Source organism: Danio aesculapii, chromosome 18 (assembly GCF_903798145.1).
Source record: "Danio aesculapii chromosome 18, fDanAes4.1, whole genome shotgun sequence".
NCBI classification, from domain to species: domain Eukaryota; kingdom Metazoa; phylum Chordata; class Actinopteri; order Cypriniformes; family Danionidae; genus Danio; species Danio aesculapii.
Genome location: NC_079452.1, coordinates 12317822 through 12341318, shown reverse-complemented (window position 1 = coordinate 12341318; position 23497 = coordinate 12317822). Strand labels below are relative to the sequence as shown.

At 43.6% G+C, this 23497-nt stretch overlaps 1 protein-coding gene across 1 annotated transcript in view; it reads right to left on the bottom strand.

Moving 5' to 3' along the window:
- Positions 1-23497, bottom strand: part of veph1 (ventricular zone expressed PH domain-containing 1) — a 153454-nt gene that overhangs the window by 10524 nt on the left and 119433 nt on the right. Inside the window, exon 11 of the mRNA XM_056478100.1 lies at positions 15241-15358. Coding sequence (XP_056334075.1) covers positions 15241-15358 — 118 coding nt within the window. The remainder of the gene's footprint in view (positions 1-15240; positions 15359-23497) is intronic.

The window sequence follows — 23497 nt, the reverse complement described above, 5'->3', positions numbered from 1 at the left end:
TGTTCCCAGAGAGTCTCTCAGCCATATTGATCCCTGATGATATTAGCTCCAGAGTCATAAGTAGAATCCTACCCAACGCGCCCTCTTTGCTTCCACATATGCCAACGGCTGCAGCCAGTCAGCCATCTCCAGTGCATCTTCAGTCTGCCAGCCCCCCAGCTCACCCTCAAGCTCCAGGTGGGGAGTTCTCTCTGTGGGTCTGCCTGCCAGTGTCGCCATCAAGGTGTCGCCTAGCGCCTCTGAGCTGCAAACTCCGCCTCGGCCCTCCAACCCCAAGGCTCCGCGTTGGCTCACTCCTCCCTCATCTCCTCCATGGACCGTAAGTCCACCAGCTCTGCCAGCCTCCATCATCCCTCCAGCTCTGCCTTGGTCAGTCGGTGCTCTGCCTACACCTCTGGACTCCACTCCTCTGGCTGTGCCTCATGCCTCCATCCTTCCGGCTACATTGAGCCCCTCCTTCCCTCTAGCTACACCTTGGTCCTCTGTCGCTTCGGCTCCACCGCAGGCTTCTGGACCGACATCCTCGCCTTGTTCAGGTGAGCCTCAGCATCACCCTCGCCCTGCAGCTCTCCATCTCCTCATTGGGCTCCACTTCCATCAACGGCGTCTCCCTCAGTCGGCCCCATGGAGTAGGAGGCCATTCCTCTTCGATAGTTCCTCCGTCCCTCAACTCCACCCTTGACCATCCTCCTGGCTGTGTTCTGGGTCATAATGCTACTGCTCCAGCTCCCTTCCTGGCTCCTCCCTCTTTTGTCTTTGCCCTGGCCATGTCCTTCTCCAGCTCCTCCCCTGGCTCTTTTCTCCTATGACTATATATATAATGTTAATGTTACATGTCTGGTGTATCTGTGTTGTGTCGTATAATGCTATGTTGTGCCATGTTCCATGTGTGTGTGTTTATGTCATGTGACCCCTTTGTTCTGTTTCCTGCTGTGTTAATGATCACTAGTTCCACCTGTTGTGTCACCCCTGTTTATAATCTTTGTAATTGTGTCCTGTGTGTCCCTGTTTTGGTTTAGTTTAGTGTCCAGAATTGAAGTGTCAACCTCCATGTGAGTCATGTGTGCAAAGTTCCTGTTGTAAGTGCAATTTAAATTTTTTTTTAAATAAATACATGTGTTTTTGATCATCTCTGAGTCTCGATCATCTACGGTCTGACACCACCTGTGACACCATCAAACTCAAGCAATGCGCCATGTTTAATATGTCCACATACTTTATGCACCTACTTTTGTTTGCTTAAAGGTATGTGTAAACTGCTGTAAAGTTCAAAAGTAATTAAACAAATTGAAACTTTCAGCATCTTTTCACATATTTTTGTTTTTCTTTCTGTCAAATTACAGAGAATATTATTAATAACTGTATCAGTTAGAGCAGGTATTTATAAGTCATATAGCTATCAATAAAGTGTAAACAACAACAATCCCTAATCACTACAATGAATGATTTCAGTTATTTCTAAACATACAACAGTAAAAAAAACAAATGAGATCAAACTTGTCCTACACACAGGAGCTGTTTAAAGACAAAAACCTGATAATGTTTTTAAATAAACAAGGCTGTAGGCAGTGGGTCGCTTTGGAGATTCTTGCTCCCCAGTTTGAATTCCTCATTAATGTAAAAGCCAAACTCCAAGTACTGGAGTACTCTCAATCACTATAACATGTTTCATGAGCTGACGACACACAAGACTTCTGTCAGACCATAACACTGCCAAGGGTACTGCCTTGCTCACCCTTCCCAAAGTCCTTATTTCTGCAAACATTCACCTCGCTCTATTAAAAATCCTTACAGCTCTCTGTTAATGGAAACTGTCCTGCATTCCAAATAAGGAGTAAGAGGTGGAATGTGTGCTACAAACACTTCTTTAATGAGCGGCACTTGCTATTGAGGTTTCAATGAGCTTTTTATTGCCACCTTGGCTGCTGAATGGTGGCATGTAAAAACATTTCCTGTCTCATTAAAATGTCTCTTCATGGTCTAAAGATTTGTTTTTGGAGGTGGAGTGACGCCATCAATATTTCACGTACTGCAGCAATCCAATACTTCACCAGTGAATAGTTTCAATATCCAACTTTGGGGAGTAAAATATTCTAAGTATAAAAAACCAAACATAAATTATTTCAAAATTTAGAGCTTTTTGTACAAGGAAAAGCAAGATCCAAAGCCTAGACAAGCTGTCTAATAATCCTTAAAGGTACTGTATGTTTATTTTCTCTTCTAAAGAATAAAACTACCATAATACGTTTGAAGATATTTAAGAAACATGCTTAGTAAACAAATTCAACCCAGGCTCATTATTGATACGTACCCCTGTATACATTTCTGGAGAGCACCAAATATGTCCCAGGAGCTACATTTTTTTTGCAGTTTTTGTTTTCTCAAATCCACCAGAGGCCGCTGTGTATGCTTTTTCAGATCTCAAATTTCTCTCGCGAGTGCCATTTGCGCCTGCTGTTCTTGTGTACATCCACCAGAGCCCGCTGTGTATGCTTTTTCAGATCTCAAATATCTCTCACGAGTGCCATTTGCGCCTGCTGTTCTTGTGTAAATCCACTAGAGGCCGCTGTTGAGTGAATGACTGACTGACTGACTGACTGACCCACCCCTCTCCTTCCCTAACCCAACAACAGTGTTTTCAAAAGCAATCCAGAAAAAGAAAAGCCCTTGCCACCGCCTGATTTGACCACGTTTTCAGATCTTACCGTTCTCATCCTGTTATTTACTTATTTAATTTTATTTTTTTGCCCTTTGTTTTTGTTTTACCTGGTTTCTGGAACTGTTCAGTGTTGGACTTGAACCCTGTCGTCGTGGTCAACTGCTCTCTGTGTCTCAAGCCCGCTGACATACATGCCAACCTACCAGACAAACTGGTAACAGCAGAAAAGACATCCATACAGAGGTAAGAGGTCAGCTGGTAACGTGAAAAGAAACAGATGCCGTCGCTGACGTCGTACCGGCCCATAGCGTTCATTTTAAAGACGAAATGCAGTCATACATAGCTCTGGCTACATAATTCGCATTCTCCAGAATGTATACAGGATACGTTTTCACAATATGTTGAACATATTTGTTTATCAATGCTAAGTCAGTTATTCTCTATTGAAAATGTGAGTTCCCCTTCATATGGGAACTTCAACGTGTGTCTGTTATTAAACAGACTTTTGGGAGTGCTTTAGACGACCAATCACATCTGAAGATAAGAAAACGGGCCAATGAAATGCCAATTGAATTGGCGGAGCTTAGCTCCACAGCTGAAACTGATGAGCCAATTAGGGCTATATCAGTCGGCTGCTGGAGCCAGCTCATCAGAATTGTTGCTTCAGACCCGATCTGAGACTGAAGAACCCTTCTGCTGAGCTGACTTCCAACATTGAAGAAAGCATTATTCTCACCAGTGCGAGGGAAGACGTTCTAGCGGCGGTCGAGCTGGGTTTCCCGTCCCCTTGGCGTTTCGCTGGTGACCTGAAAGAGCAGTTTTTTAAAAGAGCAGAATTCCCTAAGAGAGCACACGGTCGTGCAGCGCGTCTTTTTAAAGATGTCGTTTCGACCGTGCGTTTCTGGATGCGGTGGTTTCCTCTCCCCGGATGACAGGCACGAGTACTGCGTCACATGCTTGGGGGTCCAACATGTTGATGCGGTGCTCGCGGACAGTTCTTGCCCGCATTGCGATGGCTTGACTGTTGCGCAACTGAGGTCGCGGCGAGCTCTTTTATTAGGGCAAGTCACCCCTGCTGCTCCCCGCCAAGCGGTTAGCACTCGGGCAGGCCTGAGGGTTACAGTGGGGGCTAATCCGTCGCCTTCGGGCCCGCGGACCCCTCGCTCCTCGTCAGTGCGCTCTGTTTCTGCTTCGAGTGTTAGCGCTGGTCCATCCTCTGGGTTGGCCGCGCTCTCATTAGATGACACCGGGGACGTGATGTCCATCGCTGCATCGGAGGGCGGGCTGACATGCTCTGATGAAGATCCGGACCCCCTGCCACCCTCCGGGGTTATCAGTGAGGTTTCGGATCTGGAGTCGGACATGTTAGCCGTGTTATTCCGGGCTGCTTCGGCCGTGGGACTGGAGATGGCTTGTCCCCCAGAACCGCGGCCGGACCGCTTAGATGGGTGTTACGTGGGGGTGAAGAAGGCGAAGCCTTTTAGACCCCTCGTCCCCTTCTTCCCGGAGGTACACAGAGAGCTCACGCAGGCATGGAGGGCACATTTTTCTGCCCGGTCCTCGTGCGCTCCCGCTCTCACCTCCCTCGATGACGGAGCGGCCAGGGGTTATGAGGCGATTCCCCAGGCGGAGCGTGCTCTGTCCGCAGAGCTGCTCCACTCGGAGAGGTCCGCCCTCACTCCCTTCCAAAGCGTGCAGGTTATCTGAGTCTCTCACGGCCAGAGCCTGCACTGCTGCGGGCCAGGCCACCTCCGCTCTGCACGCTATGGCCACCTATCAACGCTACCAAGCCGAGAAGCTGGCCAAGATGCAGGAGGGCGGTTCTCCCCCAGGCTTGCTGCATGAGCTCCGCACGGCAACCGATTATGCTCTCATGACTATTAAATCGGCTGCTCGTGCCCTGGGGAAGACGATGGCCACATTAGTGGTCCAGGAATGCCACCCCTGGCTGAGCTTGGCTATATGAGAGACGTTGACAAAGCTTGCTTTCTTAACGCTCCCGTATCCCAGGCCGGCCTTTTCGGCGACACCGTCGGGGAGTTCACCCAGGAATTCTCCGCGGTGAAAAGCAGTCCAAGGCGAGGGGTGAGGTCATCTATCAGCGGGCTCGAAAAACTGCTCCTCCCGCTGCCCCTTCCGCTGCGGTTGCTCTTCGCCGAGGGCGTCCACCCGCGGCTTCATCTGCTCCGCTTTCGCTGCCCGCTCCGGCCAGGCGGCAATGCCGAGCCTCCCGCGGGACTGCAACGCCACCGCCCCAGGGCGCCGCTAAGTCCAGTAAACGGACCGCGAAGCGTTCCTGGGACGGGCCATTCGGAAAAGAGGGGACCTGCTCTTTCCTCGGTGGGGGGCCGAGGATTATTAAATCAGTCCACAACGACTTTAAACTCCTCGCTGCCGGCCCCTGGGCTGGCGGCAACCAAATTTCCAAAAGAGCAGTTTCCTCTCTCTCCGGATGCGCGAGCCCGAGTACTGCCAGTCTGGGACGCTCCGCCTTTCAGCTCGCAGCACCGGGACCCTTCGCCTCAGGCCCTCAGAGTGCAGCAGGACGGACTCCTTTCTCTCACTCTGGCCTCACCGCGGGATCCAGGGAGGAAGGTAAGAGAAATTCTCTTATTTTCAGCTCTTCCCCGGGACGCACCGCTTCCCGGGATGAGCACTCCCATCCCGAGCTGCCCCTCCGCTGGCACGTCAGTGATCGCTCCGATGGTGCCATTAGCGCGCGCTCTGCCAGCCTGGTTAGCGCTGCCCAGCGCATCGCGGTGGCTCATACGGACGGTCAGACTCGGCTATGCGATTCAGTTCGCTATTCGCCCTCCCAAGTTCACGGGTGTCCTTTTCACGAGGGTGATCCCTGTGAGCGCCCCTGTCTTGCGAGAGGAGATTGCGGTCCTCCTGGCGAAGGACGCAATCGAGCAGGTCCCTCCAGCCGAGATGGAGTCCGGGTTCTACAGCCCGTATTTCATCGTGCCCAAAAAAGAGCGGGGGGTTAAGACCAATCCTAGATCTGCGCAGACTGAACAGTCATTTACACTAAATGCTTTCAGAATGCTTACGCAGAAACGCTTGCTTCAGAGCGTCCGTCCACAGGATTGGTCTGCAGCCATAGACCTGAAGGACGCGTATTTTCATGTCTCTATTCTTCCACGCCACCGCCCTTTTCTCCGGTTTGCGTTCGAAGGACGAGCGTGGCAGTACAAAGTCCTCCCCTTCGGGCTCTCTCTGTCTCCGCGGGTTTTCACCAAGCTCGCGGAGGGTGCTCTGCGCCACTGCGGCTTGCGGGCATCCGCACACTCAACTATCTCGATGACTGGCTCATTTTAGCCTCCTCTCGCGATCAGTTGATTATGCACAGAGTCAACGTGCTTCGGCACCTCGACCAGTTGGGGTTTCAGGTCAACCGAGAGAAGAGCAAACTTTGCCCTGTGCAGAGGATCTCTTACCTCGGGCTGGAGCTGGATTCGGTTGCTATGGTTGCGCGCCTCTCCGAGGAGCGCGCCAGGCTAATGCTTTCCTGTGTAACGAGCTCCACAGGAAAATAGTGGTCCCACTGAAATGTTTTCAGAGGCTCCTGGGGCATATGGCATCCGCAGCCGCGGTCTCGCCGCTCGGTTTGCTTCATATGAGACCACTTCAGCGTTGGCTTCGCGATCGAGTCCCCAGACGGGCATGGCGCGCGGGTACGCACTGGGTGAACATCACTCTGCTGTGTCTCCGCACCCTCAGCCCCTGGACGGATCTGGCTTTTCTACGGGCCGGAGTGCCCCTAGGGCTAGTATCCAGGCATGTTGTCGTAATGACACATGCCTCCAGCACGGGCTGGGGGGCCGTGTGCAACGAGCATGCAGCCGCGGGTTCGTGGTCCGGACCCCGCCTGCATTGGCATATCAACTGCCTGGAGCTGTTGGCAGTGTATCTGGCTCTCCGCCGCTTTTTTCCGGTGTTGGAGCAGAAACACATGCTGGTCAGGACGGACAGCATGGCGGCGGTGGCTTATATCAACCATATGGAGGGTATGCGCTCTCGCCGCATGCCTCAGCTCGCTCGCCGTCTGCTCCTTTGGAGTCACACGCGGCTGAAATCACTGTGTGCCATTCACATCCCGGGCGAGCTCAACCGTGCAGCCGATGCGCTCTCACGGCAGCTAGTGTCCCGAGGAGAGTGGAGACTCCACCCCGATTCGGTCCAGCTGATATGGGCGCGCTTTGGGGAAGCCCAGATCGATCTGTTGCTTCCACCGAGAACGCACATTGCCAGCTGTTTTATTCCCTGACCGAGGCCCCCCTCGGCACGGATGCACTGGCTCACAGCTGGCCATCGGGCACGCGCAAATATGCGTTTCCCCCAGTGAGCCTAATCGCACAAACTTTGTGCAAAGTCAGGGAGGACGAGGAGCAGGTCTTGTTTGTTGCGCCCCTCTGGCCCAACCGGACCTGGGTTTCGGAGCTCACACTCCTCGCGGCGGCCCCTCCTTGGCGCATTCCCCTAAGGGAGGACCTCCTCTCTCAGGGACGGGGCACCATCTGGCACCCACGCCCAGATCTCTGGAACCTCCACGTGTGGTCCATAGACGGAGCGCGGAGGACTTTGGTGACTTACCGCCCGCGGTACTTAACACCATCACTCAGGCTAGAGCACCCTCTACGAGGCATGCCTATGCCCTGAAGTGGAGTCTATTCTCTGAGTGGTGCGCTTCTCCCCGAGAAGACCCCCGAACTTGCCAGATTAGCATTGTGTTATCCTTCCTTCAGGATAAGCTGGAGCGTAGGCTGTCACCCTCCACACTGAAGGTTTACGTGGCGGCATCTCCGCTCATCATGACGCGGTGGATGGCAACACGCTCGGGAAGCATGATCTAATCACCCGATTCCTCAGAGGCGCGCGGCGATTAAATCCATCCCGCCCCCCTCTCATGCCCTCTTGGATCTCTCCTTAGTCCTGGTGGCTGCAGAGAGATCTGTTTTAGCCACTCGATTCTGTATTCTGTCATTATGACAGCTCTGCTGATCGCATTGGCGCCATTCAAGAGAGTTGGGGATCTGGAGGCATTTTCGGTCAGCGAATCGTGCCTTGAATTCGGGCCGGGTTACTCTCACGTTGTCCTGAGACCCCGACCTGGCTATGTGCCCAAGGTTCCTACCACCCCATTTATAGATCAGGTGGTGAACCTGCAAGCGCTGCCTGCGGAGGAGGCAGGCTCAGCCCACTCACTGCTTTGTCCCGTTCGCGCCTTTACGTGGAACGAACGCAAAATGTAAGATCATGTGAACAGCTCTTTATCTGTTATGGTGGCCGGCAGAAGGGAAGTGCCGTGTCAAAACAGAGGTTGGCCACTGGTTAGTTGATGCCATCGCCCTCGCTTATCAATGCCAGGGCGAGCCGCGCCCTCCTAACATGAGAGCGCACTCCACTAGAGGTGTCGCTTCCTCATTGGCGTTAGCACGCGGCGCCTCTCTCACAGATATCTGCAGAGCTGCGGGTTGGGCGACACCTAACACATTTGCGAGGTTTTATAACCTCCGAGTGGAGCAGTTTTCTCCCGGTTATTGGGAAATCCCAATCAATCGGGGGAGAATTAAGCTCGGTGTCACAAACGCTTGCTGCGCCAGGCTCCCTAAACCGGAGATGCGTGCGCTTTTTCCTATTCTACTAGTAAGTTTCCCTTCCCAGGCGAACCCTAGAGAATTCCTCCGAGGCCCCCAGCATCGACTCAGCGGAGGAGTCGAGTGCATGGCTCAGTGTGCGGTTGGTATGCCCATTAGGTCTACACGCATATTGAGGATCGGTGCCAGCTATGTGCATCCCCATTTGGTGATGTCATATGCATTATTACCACGGTGTGTTCCCCCTTATTAGGCGGTCCCGTGTCTTCCCTAAACCGCTAACCAGCTTATCATATGTAGCACTCCCCCTCATTAGGGCTAGTCCATATGTCTCCTTACCATCAGGTCTCCCCTTTTAGGGTAGCAGGTGGTCTCCGCTGCGTCCTCCCCCTTCGGGGACTGGCACGCTTTCCCAACGTACTGTCGTATTTCCAAAATCCCTAGTCTATATTAGCTAGGTAAAAGCACACTTACGACCCCTGATTTAAAACTTTTATTCCCATGTAATGGTAATATGTTGGGCCTAGGGGACGTTGGAAGGTTGCGCTCTTGGTGATGTCAGTGCGCTCACGCTTTGGCTTGGCAAACTACACATCAGGGACGCGACAGGCTTAGCTGCTGTGGCGCTTTCCATACAGTCTCCCAAAAGTCTGTTTAATAACAGACACACGTTGAAGTTCCCATATGAAGGGGAACGTCCTGGTTACGTACGTAACCCACGTTCCCCGAATAGGGAACGGAGACGTGTGTCTCCACTGCCACAGCACCTGAGTCTCCAGCTGGGAGCTGAGCGATCGGCTCTTCAGCAGGCAAATTCTGATGAGCTGGCTCCAGCAGCCGACTGATATAGCCCTAATTGGCTCATCAGTTTCAGCTGTGGAGCTAAGCTCCGCCAATTCAATTGGCATTTCATTGGCCCGTTTTCTTATCTTCAGATGTGATTGGTCGTCTAAAGCACTCCCAAAAGTCTGTTTAATAACAGACACACGTCTCCGTTCCCTATTCGGGGAACGTGGGTTACGTACGTAACCAGGACGTTCTGTGTCGGAATGTCCATTATTGTTTTGAACCATGTAACTCTGCTCACTGCCAGTTTACCCAATTAAATTGTGGCACCCCGGGTCACCTTGATAAAATACACAGCATGTTTAATTTCAGACAAAAATGCGGCTTCTAGAGGACACTAGCAGCCTCTGAAAATTTACATAAGGTGGTTTTTAATTCTCATACAATACAAAAATGACACATATAACTATTAGCTGAGCAGCTTACAGTGTAATACCTCATTCCCACTGTCACTCTGGGTGGTGACCTGCTGCAAACGCAGATCTATGTAAGTCTACAGCACAGAGAACCAGCCTCTGAGCGAGCTGAGAGAGGATCACGTGAGCTCTACTGATGCTCCTTTTGGCTGTCGCTCAAGAAAGTCGCTCTTCATTTACATAAAGTTGAAGGATTCTCAACTTTGTTGTGTCGCTCACCATGCCCACCTGGTCGTCAACAGTCGTTGTCGCTTGTGTACACAGAGGTCGCTGGAAGTCGCTCACTCCCCATTGAAATGAACAGTCGCTTTGCTTTCCTGCCACACTACTGCTTGCTTGTAGTGTGAACGAGGCTTCAGAATTGATAATCAAGTTTACTTGCTTCCATTGGTGTCATCAATCTGGCAACCTGCTTGTGTGCCATGTCGTTGTTGGAAGAGACAGATGAAAAGCCCTCCCCAATATTTTGAATTTGGACTGCAATACATAGTTCAACCACTAGGTCAATACTCTATGTCAATACTACAATACTGCACTTTTAAATAAAGTGAATTATGTCAAATATATCAGCTGGAATGACAAGTTATAATGTTACTGGTAAATTACCATTTTGTTAGCATTTTTAAACAAAACATGAAGACTTGCACATCAAGCCAATGGTTGTATAATGATGACTGTCTCTTGGGCTACTTTTTGCAATGTGTTTCTCACGTTAACTCTAGCTGAATCATACGGATACAGCACTGTTTAACAAGTCGATAAGTGCAAAAAAATAAAAGCCAAAACTGATGAAGTCAGCACAGAAATGAACATTTAGTCATTTAGCAGACATTTTTGTCCAAAGCGACTTACAATTGAGAAAGCAATCAGCGATTCAACAAGAACAGGCAATACACATAAGAAGTGCTAATTATACAAAGGAACTCTTAGGCCTCAGAGAATTAAGTCCTAGAGTCAAGATTATTAATTATTAAATTATTAATTTGTGGCATTTTACCAGAATGTTTCAATTTATTAATGGTTGCACGGTGGCATAGTGGTTAGCACTGTCACCTCACAGCAAAAAAGTCGCTGGTTAGAGTCCCGGCTGGGTCAGTTGGCATTTCTGTGTGGAGTCTGCATGTTCTCCTCGTGTTCACGTGGATTTCCTCTGGCTGCTCCGGTTTCCCCCACAGTCCAAAGATATGCGGTGAATTGAATAAATGAAATATAGTGTGTGTGTGTGTGTGTGTGTGTGTGTGTGTGTGTGTGTGTGTGTGTATGACTGAATGTGTGGGTGTATGGGTGTTTCCCAGTACTGGGTTGTGGTTGAAAGGGCATCCACTGTGTAAAAAAATATACTGTAATAGTTGGTGGTTCATTCTGCTGTGGTGACGTCTGATAAATAAGGGACTAAGCCAGAGGAAAATGAGTGAATGAATGAATGAATATCAGCAATCAAGATTGTGATTCCTCTCTGAACTGCTATCATACCAGTAAAAAGGCAGAAAACAGCATTCAAAACCCCCAAATTTACCCCAAAATTAACCTGACTATTTTAGTTACTCATGTATGATAAAGCTAAATAAAATACTAAATCTTAAATTGAATTCGTACCCAAAAAATGCAGCCATTTAAACTGTAAGCAAACTTAACTAATTAAACCATTATTATTCCACCAAGATGGTTTAAATAAACTTCATGAATTGATGATATTTAATGAAAAATTATGCCAGTCTGATTTACCAAAAGGTTGCAAATTCTGTCTTTACAAACGCTAGTTCAAAGACTCTGGGCACTATCATACACCCAATGCAATAAGGTGCAAGGTGTGTTAGGCACGACTGTTGGCATTTTCAGACCAGCACAACAGTAATTTTCACGTCTTGTGCCACATTGTTTAAATAGCAAATCCATTTGCGCCACTTTGTGGATTCATGGGTTTGCTGGTCTATAAAGCAGTTAGGGCACATTGTTAGTGCATCGCTATTATGAGGAACTGAAATAGACAGTGCCATTGACCAACTAAAAGAGCGCGTTAGTTATGCACCTATCCGGGTCCAAATGCCTTCACATTGCTTAAGACACACAGGATGTACAGCAATACACAAATATCTTTACATTTGAAAAAAAAAAAGAATTAAAATGTTACAAATTATTATTTTCAACATAAATATAAAAACCACTGCTTCCATGCCTCATCTGGGGGGCTTTTTCAGTTTATTCATGACAATTAGCTTTTGTACAACGTAATTATTAGTAGTAGTATTATATATATATATATATATATATATATATATATATATATATATATATATATATATATATATATATATATATATATATATATAATATATGCATATTTTTATTTGTTTTAATAAAACACCTGTCGGGTTTTGGAGATGTTTGCATCACCATATGGGGCATAAGAATAGGATGTGTGTTTGGATATAACTCTTTGTTAATATTGTTCATTCATTTCTTTGCTGGAAATTAGAGCTGAATTTAGAAATAGTTTTGAAACAAATCTTTACACTTAACAAACAACATAAATATGTAGGCTAATCGATGTTTCCAGTAGAGTGAGTTTCCACCACTTTCTTACTTCACAAAAGTAAAAGAAAAAAGATTAAATGTAAAGTAAAGAGAAAGTAAAGAGGCCGAATGGAGGAGGCTCATTCTTTATCCTCGCGCTGCAGATGGTCTGTTTAACTGTTTTCTCGCTAGTGAAGTGTACAGTTTTTCCACTTACAAAGTCCGCCATGTAAATAGCAAATGCGCCATGGCACATAACCCAAGCAGTGTCAGCAGACATTAAGCAGAGTCTGTTAATACTCTAATGAGAATTAGTTGCATGTACTTGAAATGTAACTTACAGTCGACAAAATCCTGAAAATAAAGTGATACAGCACACTTTGTTTTAGACCCCGGCATGTTTTACGTAAATAGCAAAGCACTGATAAACACATGGAAAATGATGTTGTGTTTTAGCATCATCAACGCAGAGGCCTGAGACCTTCTTTTTTGTTTCAAATGCCTATAAATGTTCTCAGATGAAAAAGACAAGTTCCATGTGCACCTATTTACAATATGTTTCATTGTTTTTGGTAAATATAGAAGCCAGAGGCAAAAAACCTTCCCTATTGTCTCTAATTGGCTCTTGTGAAACAAATCTTACCAAAAAGCACATGTGTATGTCTGGAAAAGATTCAAAACAAAGCAACAGAAACATTCTGGATGCAGTTGAATTGGATCAGAAGCCTCTTTGTCTGAGCATCCTAATGCTAAACTCTAATCTCTAAAGCTAAAGAAACCAAAGGAACCACCTTTGACTCTAGTTTTGATCTCCTCATGCAAGGCAGATTTGAGGACAGAGACATCTGGAGTCCTGATGTGCTTTTGTAAAATCACGTAGCCACTAATCATTAACTTCAGAAAGAGATCAAGTGTTACTCTGTTAAAAATGATGGGTGTTCTTCACTGATAATCTTGCCCTAGAGGGAGCCATTAACAGCTGCAACGGGATCATCCAGATCAGACAATCATGATGGAATCATTTCAAGTGTTATTTAATTGAAAATACCCCCCGAAAATTAAACTATGATATCTACACTCATGAGTTCCCATAAAAGAGAGAATTATCAGGGGACTTGCAGGTTTTTATAAGTTAAAACTAAGACTTTTTAGGACCTTTTTAATACCACACAGAATGAAACTTAAGACCAATTTTATAGAACAGATTTTTCAATAAATAAATAAATAAAAATAAATAATAGTCATCTTTAACACTGTTAATATAAAGCAGGGGTCACCAAACTTGTTCCTGGAAGGCCGGTGTCCTGCAGATTTTAACTTCAACCCTAATCAAACACACCTGAACAAGCTAATCAAGGTCTTACTAGGTATTCTTGAAACAATCAAGCAGGTGTGTTGAGGCAAGTTGGAGCTAAACCCTGCAGGGACACCGGCCCTCCAGGACCGTGATTGGTGACCCCTGATAAAAAAAGTGTGAAAAAAAATCAAAACATTAATATTATTATTATTATTATTATTATTATTATTATTATTATTAAAGGTGCAGTATGTAAGTTTGACACCCAGTGGCTGAACTATGTATTTTTGTTCTAACCAACATTTTAGAAATATAAATTTTCTTGCAACTGAACAACAGGATAAACTGACAATGATCACCTCAGGTACACCTCATGTGCTTTATTCAGTGTTAAATGCTAATAATGTGAATTTGAATCACATGAGTCACATGACATTTATTGCCATACTACTGAAATCAGCAGCAGATAGTTCACCTCAGATCTTAAGAAAACCCAGTTTGAAATGGAACTAAATATAATTGACAAAAATTTCAAAGCAGAATGTCTGACTTCAGCATTGTTTTTCAGATAAACAAGCATGTTCATTTAGCATGTTTCTTAAATATCTGCATACATATAATGGTATTTTTATGCTTTAGAAGAGTCAAAAACCTACATACAGCACCTTTGATAATAATAATAATAATAATAATAATAATAATAAGAAGAAGAAGAAGAAGAAGAAGAAGAAAAATTATAAAAATAATAAATATAAAAAAAACCTACATCAGACTGCATTAACAACATAAACAGAATATACTTTTCCAATGTCAATAACTTATGCCTATTATTAAAATAAATATAACAATATTTTATATGTAAAGTTTTTTATTATTGGTTTATAGATAGCGAACTTATTTTCTGATTTTGTTTGACTTTGTTGTGGTAAGGTTTATGTTGACAACTTCAGCTTGTTTTGTAATTTGTTTAATCAGGCAACAAAACATAAAAAAAATATCTTGAAAGAAAAAAAAGTTTAATATGGCTTAAACTACATTTAAGACATTTAACTGATTGTTTTAATAACATAGTGTCACTTTCATACTGTGGAAAAAGTTCATCACCAATGACACTTTATATGTGTTAGTGTCTGCAGGCATCCCTGACAACACTGGTCACCAGTCAAGCGAAAAATTGGCAGATTCTGATCCTTGGCCGGTCGATCAGTGCATCTCTAGTTCTTTATTTGTTAATGTACTGGTGGATGCAGCTGTTATAAGCTATTAAGGAGCGAAATCCCGCAAACTGTATACATAAGCATTAGCGTTTACAAACGCATTGCGTAAACAAAATCCCTGTGAGCGTGTATTTTATTTAGCCTGATCTCACGAGGAAACAAAACTATTTTACGTTTTGTCAGTTTAGTGGATAATTCGCGGTTCAGTCAAAGGAAAATGTACGATTTTTAAATGGAGGCGTGGCACCAAATCTCGCCCCTAAACCCAACTGTCATTGGGAGATGAGCAAATCGTACTAAATTGGACGAATGAGATCCATATCCAAATTCATACGATTTAGCCACTAAATCACAAAGTTACGAACTGCTGTGAGATAGCATTGATTTTATTTCACCAAATTGGCGGAATTGTCATATTAGCGTTGGTTTTGGTTCCGCCAAAAACGAAAACAAAATCCTCGCTTTGGATCGGTTCGATTGCATTTTTAAGACCTCTGAATTGACGCCTGATTATACTGTATCCGTATGATTGAAATCCGTATGAATGAAATCAGTGCTAGTTTTTATCTTACTAACAGTCCAAACTAGCATTGTGAATCAATGATTGCATCACAGGAATGAGAGTGGTGGATGTATTGCATTGTGCGCGTACGTTTGTTCATGGCCTAAAAAAAAAGCAAATCTTATTTACCCGTGGCTTTCTCTGGATTGCTGCACATGAAGCAGAGCCATCCACTCTCGTCTTCGCTGTAACTGAACAGGTCAAAGAAACGGACCTCCTCCAGATACATCTGCAAACTGTCCACATCCTGAAAATAAATACAGAGAGAAAGTGATGAAATTCAGCAAATCAACAGCACTGAAAAACAATCACACACAACTGAAAGAGTTCTGTGCTACTTGCACTCACAAACGGTCTGTTATATATTTAAAATTATTTATTTAAGTGTAAAGTAAGTCTTTGTGTTGTTCCTAAGCAGTTAGGTGTAACTAACTACACCAAAAAATAATGTTTGCTGTTTGTTCAAACTATTTATTTAAAATGAGCCGATAACACAACTTTTAAGGTTTTCTGAGGGACAACTTAATTGTTTTATGTTCAATCCACTTAAATGTAAAAAAACTAATAGGTTAACTTAATTCCTTCATGTTATCTCGACATAAATCGATTGCATTTTTTTACAGTGTAGTTACTGAAAATAAATTACTTTTCTGCTAAAAAAATGTAAGTATGAAAGTATTAAACCACAAACTAACTGTGAAAGAGTTGTGACAAGTTAGCAATTAATACTTCTCGACAACACAACTATAGATAGAGACACTAACTATGTTTTTATTAAACTATTCTTATGCGCATTTTAAACTATCCCAGCAGGCACAGGATGTCAACATGACGTCAGCTTGAAGTTGTACCCCAACATCATGGGATCTTGCATTTTGTTTGGAAATGAAAATCAGGTTGATGTCAAAACCCAATGTCAGGTCAACGTCAATGACCAATGATGGACAGACGTTGCATTTTGATAACTTCCAAAGCAAAAAACAACAAAATATCAACGCCTAATGATGTTTCAGCTTGACGTTGTGTGAACGTTACCACTATCAGATGTTGGATTTTAGTTGCCATACCTGATGAATAAATGTCAGTATTTGACATCAATATGACGTTGGTTTAAGATGTTGGCTCAACGTTGGATTTTAGTCACTTTTCCAACAAAACCTAAAATCAACCAAATATCAACGTCATTTTACATTTACATTATTGGACAACAAAATAACATTGTACTTTAATGCTAGAGACCTAAATCTAACTTAATATGAAGGTCTCATGATGATGCGATGTGTGTCTGCTGAGATAGCACTTACAACATGCTTAATGGAAACCCCAAGATGTGCATCCATTTGGAGAATGTGCATAAAAAATTATACACACAACTGAGCAGGATAAACTTGCACATTAGATTAGATTCAACTTTATTGTCATTACACATGTACAAGTACAAGGCAACGAAATGCAGTTTCGGTCTAACCAGCAGTGCAATAGCAGCAAGTCCAGGATATAGGTATAAGTTATAAAGTGCAGTTATAGAAAAACTATGGTGATATTTACAGATGGATGTACTATGAACATTATATACAGGTTGTATTAGCTATGAACGGAGATTTACTATACATTAATATATGTACAGGATGCTATTAATAATCAGATGTGTGCAGATAGGTAAACATAATTACAAATGTATATGTACAGTGGGTGTGTACATAATTACAAATGTCCATGTGCAGTGGGTATGTACAGTTCAAATAAATGAATCAGTACAATGTAGTGTAAGGAATATGTGCAATTTTTAAATGTGCAAATGTTAAACAGTGCAGTGATTGTGAGGAGTATAAATAAGAGGAGTGTGGGGGTGTATGGGGGGGTGGGGAGACAGCTCTGGGGAAAAAGCTGTTCCTCAGTCTTCTGGTTTTACCTAGGATGATAACATTTAAATACCAGCATGTGCATCAAATTTGATTGGTTTAAGAGCGGTCTTGCGTATCCAAAAACCAAGGCACATTCATTGCGTTCTGTCTTCATCCTCTGAGGCGCAAGTGATTTATTATTTAAGAGAAAAGGCCCACAGTGACATCTAATAATCCAACCCGGTCTTCAAGATCTGAAAACTCAGGGCTTCTGGTAGTACCCAGAATAGCAAAGTCCACTAAAGGAGGTCGAGCCTTCACATTTATGGCTTCTAAACTCTGGAATAGCCTTCCTGATATTGTCCGAGGCTCAGACACACTCTCTGAGTTCAAAACTAGATTAAAGATCTATCTTTTTAGTAAAACGTACACACAATGCAACACATAACAGCATGATGCACGAGTGTTCTTTTAGAGATTGTGCAGCACCATTGATGTGTTCCAAGCCCTGTGAAGAGATGATGCCAAGGTATCCATAATCCTGGGCCAGGCCGTATCCTTAGCAGATGCTGTGGTGGTCATGGAGGAGTGGAGAGCTTAAGACTCATTCCTGAAAGACCCTTGTGACAGACGAGTCTTCGCATTGATCTCATGGGCCAGCCTGAACACCTGCCGGTGACCTACTCACACCTGCAGCTTCTCCACAATGGACGTCCAGCATTCTCCAGCCTCCAGCGCCTAGACTGCAGTTCTGGACAAGAAGTTTGACTAGAGGAAAAATGGCCATGACCAACTGAACCTGGTTTCTCTCAAGGTTTTATTTCCTTCGCCTTAGTCAATTGGTGAAGTTTGTTCCTCTCCACTGTCACCACTGGCTTGCTTGGTTTGGGACTTGTGGAGCTGCACATCTATGGATTTGCTCTTTAGTGTTTGGAAATTCAGCAGTAAAAATTATACCACACTGAACTAAACTAAACTAAACTTCAACTCTAAAAACTAGACTGACATGTTTCATTTTACCAGAACTTCTATGTTAAGCTGCTTTGACACAATCTACATTGTAAAAGCGCTATAGAAATAAAAATGAATTGAATTGAATGATATTGCAGCAAATTCCATGTCTCTCTTTGATATTTGTAAGCTATTGTACTTGCAAATATTTTTACGCAATATTCTACTTAAGTTTAATTTGCATCATTGGCTGTAAACACAGCTATTTATTACATCATCCTAAAATCAGTCCCTCTTGGATGTCTTGAAAGTCTTCATGGATGATAAACAGAATCAGCTGAGTAATGACAATAAGGGATTTGCTTTACGTATTAGAGTCAACTGCACGGCTAGATACTGATGAACAATAGGAGCTGACATCTAAATGTATTTTATTGGCTAGAATTGCTGATGATTGCACACAAGGGTGTGTGGCCTATAGCAAGGCCAGTCTGCCAAAATGAAGACGTGCAATGATATTTGAATTATATGTTTTTATAGATATAAAAGCCAGTAAAGCGACTATTATACTGAGTTGAGGTAGTCTGGAAAAGGATTACACACATCGCACAGTAGAGTTGGGAGAGATTTGGAAGTCCATTCCAAGAAATTGTAATCACTGGCTCATGCATTAGCTGCACCCTTAAACGGGATATTTCACTCAAAAATGAAAATTTTGTCAACAGTTATTCGCCCTTATGTTGTCCATTGCACGTGAATCTGCAATCCGTCACAAAGTCTCCCACTTCCAGGTTAACAGAAGAATTCAAAGGGAATAAGGAACAGGTGTGCATGAGGTGCATGATGTTATTTGTAGTCCGGTGCAGTGACGGATCTGTAGTTCTCCAGCGATCTGCAAGCATTAGATCGCTGGTGATCATGACAATAAGACGGTGTCTGGCACATATGGAGAGAAAAAAGAGTGTTTCCTACAGGTGGTTTGTCAAGCTCACTCACCTCCGTCAAGCACACTCAAAAAGGCACATTTTTTTTTCTCAGAAATATACAATTCAGTGCAACGACACAATACAAGTGATACAATTTGTAACTTCACCTTGTGACTATCACAGTCTGGACATTTTAGAGCATTTGTTAGTGTCTTTCTTTCTAATAGCAGCTGAAAGACCATCCATCAGACATCTCATGTTTAAATCTCTCTTCATGCTCGTCTTTAGATTGATGCAGGTCATTATCAAACCCCCACGGACAGTGTTTCTGGCTAAGAACCGTCGAGTCATCTTACTAGTGCGCTGCCATCACTTATTTTATGCCAACTAAATCAGTGTAAGAACTGTGCAAGAAATGTAATCTGGATTTGATTATTTGTTTCATGAAAACCTTACAAAGTGTACAAATTCTCAAATCAATCTGACATTATTATTTTTTTACAGATGAGTCAAGTACATAGATCTAAACAAGGGCCATGTGTGAGCGTGTGTGATAGTTTATATTCTCACATGTGGAGTCCAGTAGGGGATATTTGGCTGTGGTTTATGTTCCTTATTAAAAACTGGGCCCTTAAAAAAACTGAGCTGAAGAGGATTTCCTCATATCACATTATTTAAGGTAGTGGTCCTGAACTGGTGGGTATTCAATTAGTGTATTCAATTCGTGTTTATTTCTATAGCGCTTTTACAATGTCGAATGTGTCAAAGCAGCTTAACATAGTGGTTCTAGTAAATTGAAACTGTGTCAGTTCAGTTTTCAGAGTTGAAGTTCAGTTTAGTTCAGTTCAGTGTGGTTTAATTTCACTACTTGTAATCCAAACACTGAATAGCAAATCCATCAACGCGCAACTGAAATATGTAGTCTAATATGGCTCCATATTAGGGGGGGGGGGGTTGGGGGCGACACAGTGGTGCAGTGGGTAGCACGATCGCCTCACAGCAAGAAGGTCACTGGTTCAAGCCTCAGCTGGGTCAGTTGGCATTTCTGTGTGGAGTTTGCATGTTCTCCCCGTGTTTGCGTGGGTTTCCTCCGGGTTCCCCGGTTTCCCCCACAAGTCCAAAGACATGTGGTACAGGTGAATTGGGTACGCTAAAATTGCCTGTAGTGTATGTGTGTGAATGATTATGTATGGATGTTACCCAGTGATGAGTTGCAGGGCATCCGCTGCGTAAAACAGCATCACAGTCTCTTTAAGAGTAACATGCTTAAGTGTTCTCCTAGGCTTCAGTTCATGGCACCAGGTAAACACCGTCGGGGCTTCCCTGCTTCAGCCTATAGGTTGTACATGTAACCCGGTCAGCGATAAAACAGTGCAGTCCTCTGTAGCACACTCTCGTGTTGTCTGTAATAGTGTTGTCCCAGTACTGAAGTTTCCCGCTAACATTTAAAGAGCCCATATTATACATGAAATAGGGTCATATGTAGGTTGTAAGGGTCTCCAACAACAGTCTAATATGCATGCAAGGTCAAAAAACACTTTTATGGTCTTATAATCTGCATTTATTTTTACCTAATTATCCCAGCGACTCCCATATGAATCGTTCAGCGATTCATTTGTTCCCAAACCCTTCCTCAGCGCGAAGCTAATCTGCGCTGATTGGACCCATGACAGCCTGCTGCGATTGGTCGACAGTGACAGGCTTCAGCGCGAGACAGAGTGAAATGCCCAGCTGCTAATCAACAATATAAAAGTAGTCACAGTGCACACACGCTTCATAGTGTAAGGCTTTTTTCACACACACAACCCTCCTCAGAAGAACTGGGGAGATCGACGCAAGTCTCCTAGCCGTCACACACTCTACCTGCTCTTTTTCTCTCTCTCTCACACACACACACACACACGCACACACACACACACAACGCTCCTCAGAAGAACTAGGGAGAGCGACGCGAGTCTCCTGTCTCCTAGCCGTCACACACTCGACCTGCTCTTTTTCTCACACACACACACACATCACGCTCCTCCTCAGAACTAGGGAGATCGACACGAGTCTCCTGTCTCCTAGCTTACGATGGCCATAGCAACGACAAACGGCAGTGGAACGCGAGCTCACAAAAGCATTTAACGTTAAATCCGTAAACAAAGCAGCACACGTCGCGTTTTCAACGTGGCTTACATGCGATAAGAGAATATAAAGAGTAACCGCGTGTACTGTACCAGGTTAACAAGTAACAAAATAAATACATAATTTGCAAGCTAGAGTAAACGAGGCAACAATTTTAATCGCGCTTACTTACACTAGTGAATAAACCTCAACCACTGACTCTTCACAGTTTCATCTTTGGGTAGAGACTGTCAATATTATCCATCTGAGCACAGCGTGACTTCATTCGACCGGCGGCATCTGTGTGTGTGTCTAGCCTTTTTTCTGTGTTAGTGGGCGGGGCCGCAGGTTTCAAATCTCCCGGGTTTGCGCGCGTAACTACTGGCGAGGCTTGTGTTTCGTAGCCGGGTCATCGCGAAACACCTAATGACTCGTTATCAAGACGACTCATTTGAAGCACTATGAGTCGACTCTTTTATAGATGAATCAATAATTTTAAACACTGTACACTTACAGATTTAAGCCTTAGCTGGATATTTCACTTCACTTAGAGCTGTGTGACACACTATATGGAAGGGCATTTTCAAAAACCCATAATATGGGCTCTTTAAGTGCCACTGAGCACATTCATAAACAGCGCTGATTTGCCATAGAATTCGACAGTGCTCAACAGAAATGACTGTGATTGGCCGTGAAAGTGATCAGTTTGCCATTCTTCACCAATTGCAAACACAGATACACTGACAACGGAGTATTTAAATCCACGAAGATCAGTCGATTCATCAAGCAAATCGCTCGTCTGTGTTTGCACTTGGTAAACATCGTAAAGTACGGTGAACTGATGACCTTCACGACCAATCACAGTCATTTCTGTTGACCACTGGTGAACACAATGGCAAATCAGCACTGTTAAAAATGCGCTCAACAGTGCCTTAAATGTTAGCAGGAAATGGACATTTTTTTAATGTTCAGTACCGAAATTCAGTATCAGGACAGAATTATTTCATTAACTTGAGTTTGATAAATGGCATATAAAACGTGTTTTTGGGAAAGAAAACAGTAGCTAACTAGTGCCATTTCCCTTAGCTAAAATTAAGGTCTGATATCCCTTTTTATTTTCACCATTCATTCAGAACAGTCCTTCGGGTCACTCGGAAGGTGGGGAAATGACTAATTTGTGTCACTTTCTCTTCGTTGATAAGATATACAGCCAGGTACACAACGTCCCTTTGTGACTCCAAGCGATACTTCCGGGTTTCTTCCCATCCCAGCCTCGATGTCGATTTTAAAAAAGGCGGCCGCATTAAATCAGTCTATAATCCAGAAGACCAATCAGAGAGTGACTGTGGACAGCCAAGTTCTCAAAAGTTCACATTTTAGTCCATTTATACTAAAATGGAACATCAGCATTTCCAAACTAAAACAGAATTTTTACCATTTTTATAGTTTAAAGATGGTGGAATAATGTAGATGATTCACCATAAACAAACAAGCATTTTAAAACCAAAATGCATTGGTGTAAACACCACCCAAGTCAACATTTCATTAATGGGGGCTTATAATAGAAACATTAAATGACAGTCAGAAACATCTGTATCAATATAAATATTAGATTGTAGACAGGCCGTGTGCCGCTTAAAGAAAAATCTCAAAGTCTCTCAATCAGCAGAACGCTTGATTCTAAATAGTAGTTAAAGCTGATGTAAGTCATTGTCTGGATGCTAAAATGCTTTCTTCGATCTCAGTTTAATGCGAAGAGACAACTTTAAGTAGCCATTTCTTAGGTTGATTTCCCACAAGAGTATAAACAACACTGTGTCTCTGTGGCCCTATCGAAACACTCTCAATTTGAAACACAAACTCTATTTGTTTAAGCTGCCCATTATGTCAACTTCTGGCTCCACCAATGAAGTGACTGCTTATAGAAATGACAGCGTGCAGCAACAGTGTTCAGATGGCCAGCTGCAGATTGTGTGCTGCACTTATGACATGCTTTGCGAACTCTAACCATAATTTCGAATAGATTTATTACAGAGTACCATACCAAATGAATGGCAACAACTTCAGGACTCAATTCAAAAACGCAACTGAAACCATGTGATCCTATTTCATATCGACCTAACTTTATTATATTTTTAGCCTTTTGTTTGGGAGTAATTATGATCTACCACAGAATAAAAATGTAAATTTCACAGTTCTGAAATAAAAGTCAAAACTGCTAGATATAAAATAAGCTGTGCCATGGCTGACATCAATTTTTAGGAATTTATGTTTTGCAGTTTTGATTTTTTTTCTATAAGCTCTAAACTGACATGATATTTTAATCATAAGTTTACATCTAGCAATTTGGAGTTTTTTCGAAGCTTTCTGAGTTTCTTTCTCATATTTAAAAAAATAACAATAAAGTGAAATTCTCTAAAGTGTGAATTGTGAAACTGCAAGACACAAAGTTACAATTATGATACAATGTTACCATTTTTCATGGTGTTTCTCAGAAACTTGCAAGTTTCTTACTCAAAACTGTGTAAAATAAACAAAATTTTGAGGAGAAAATACAAA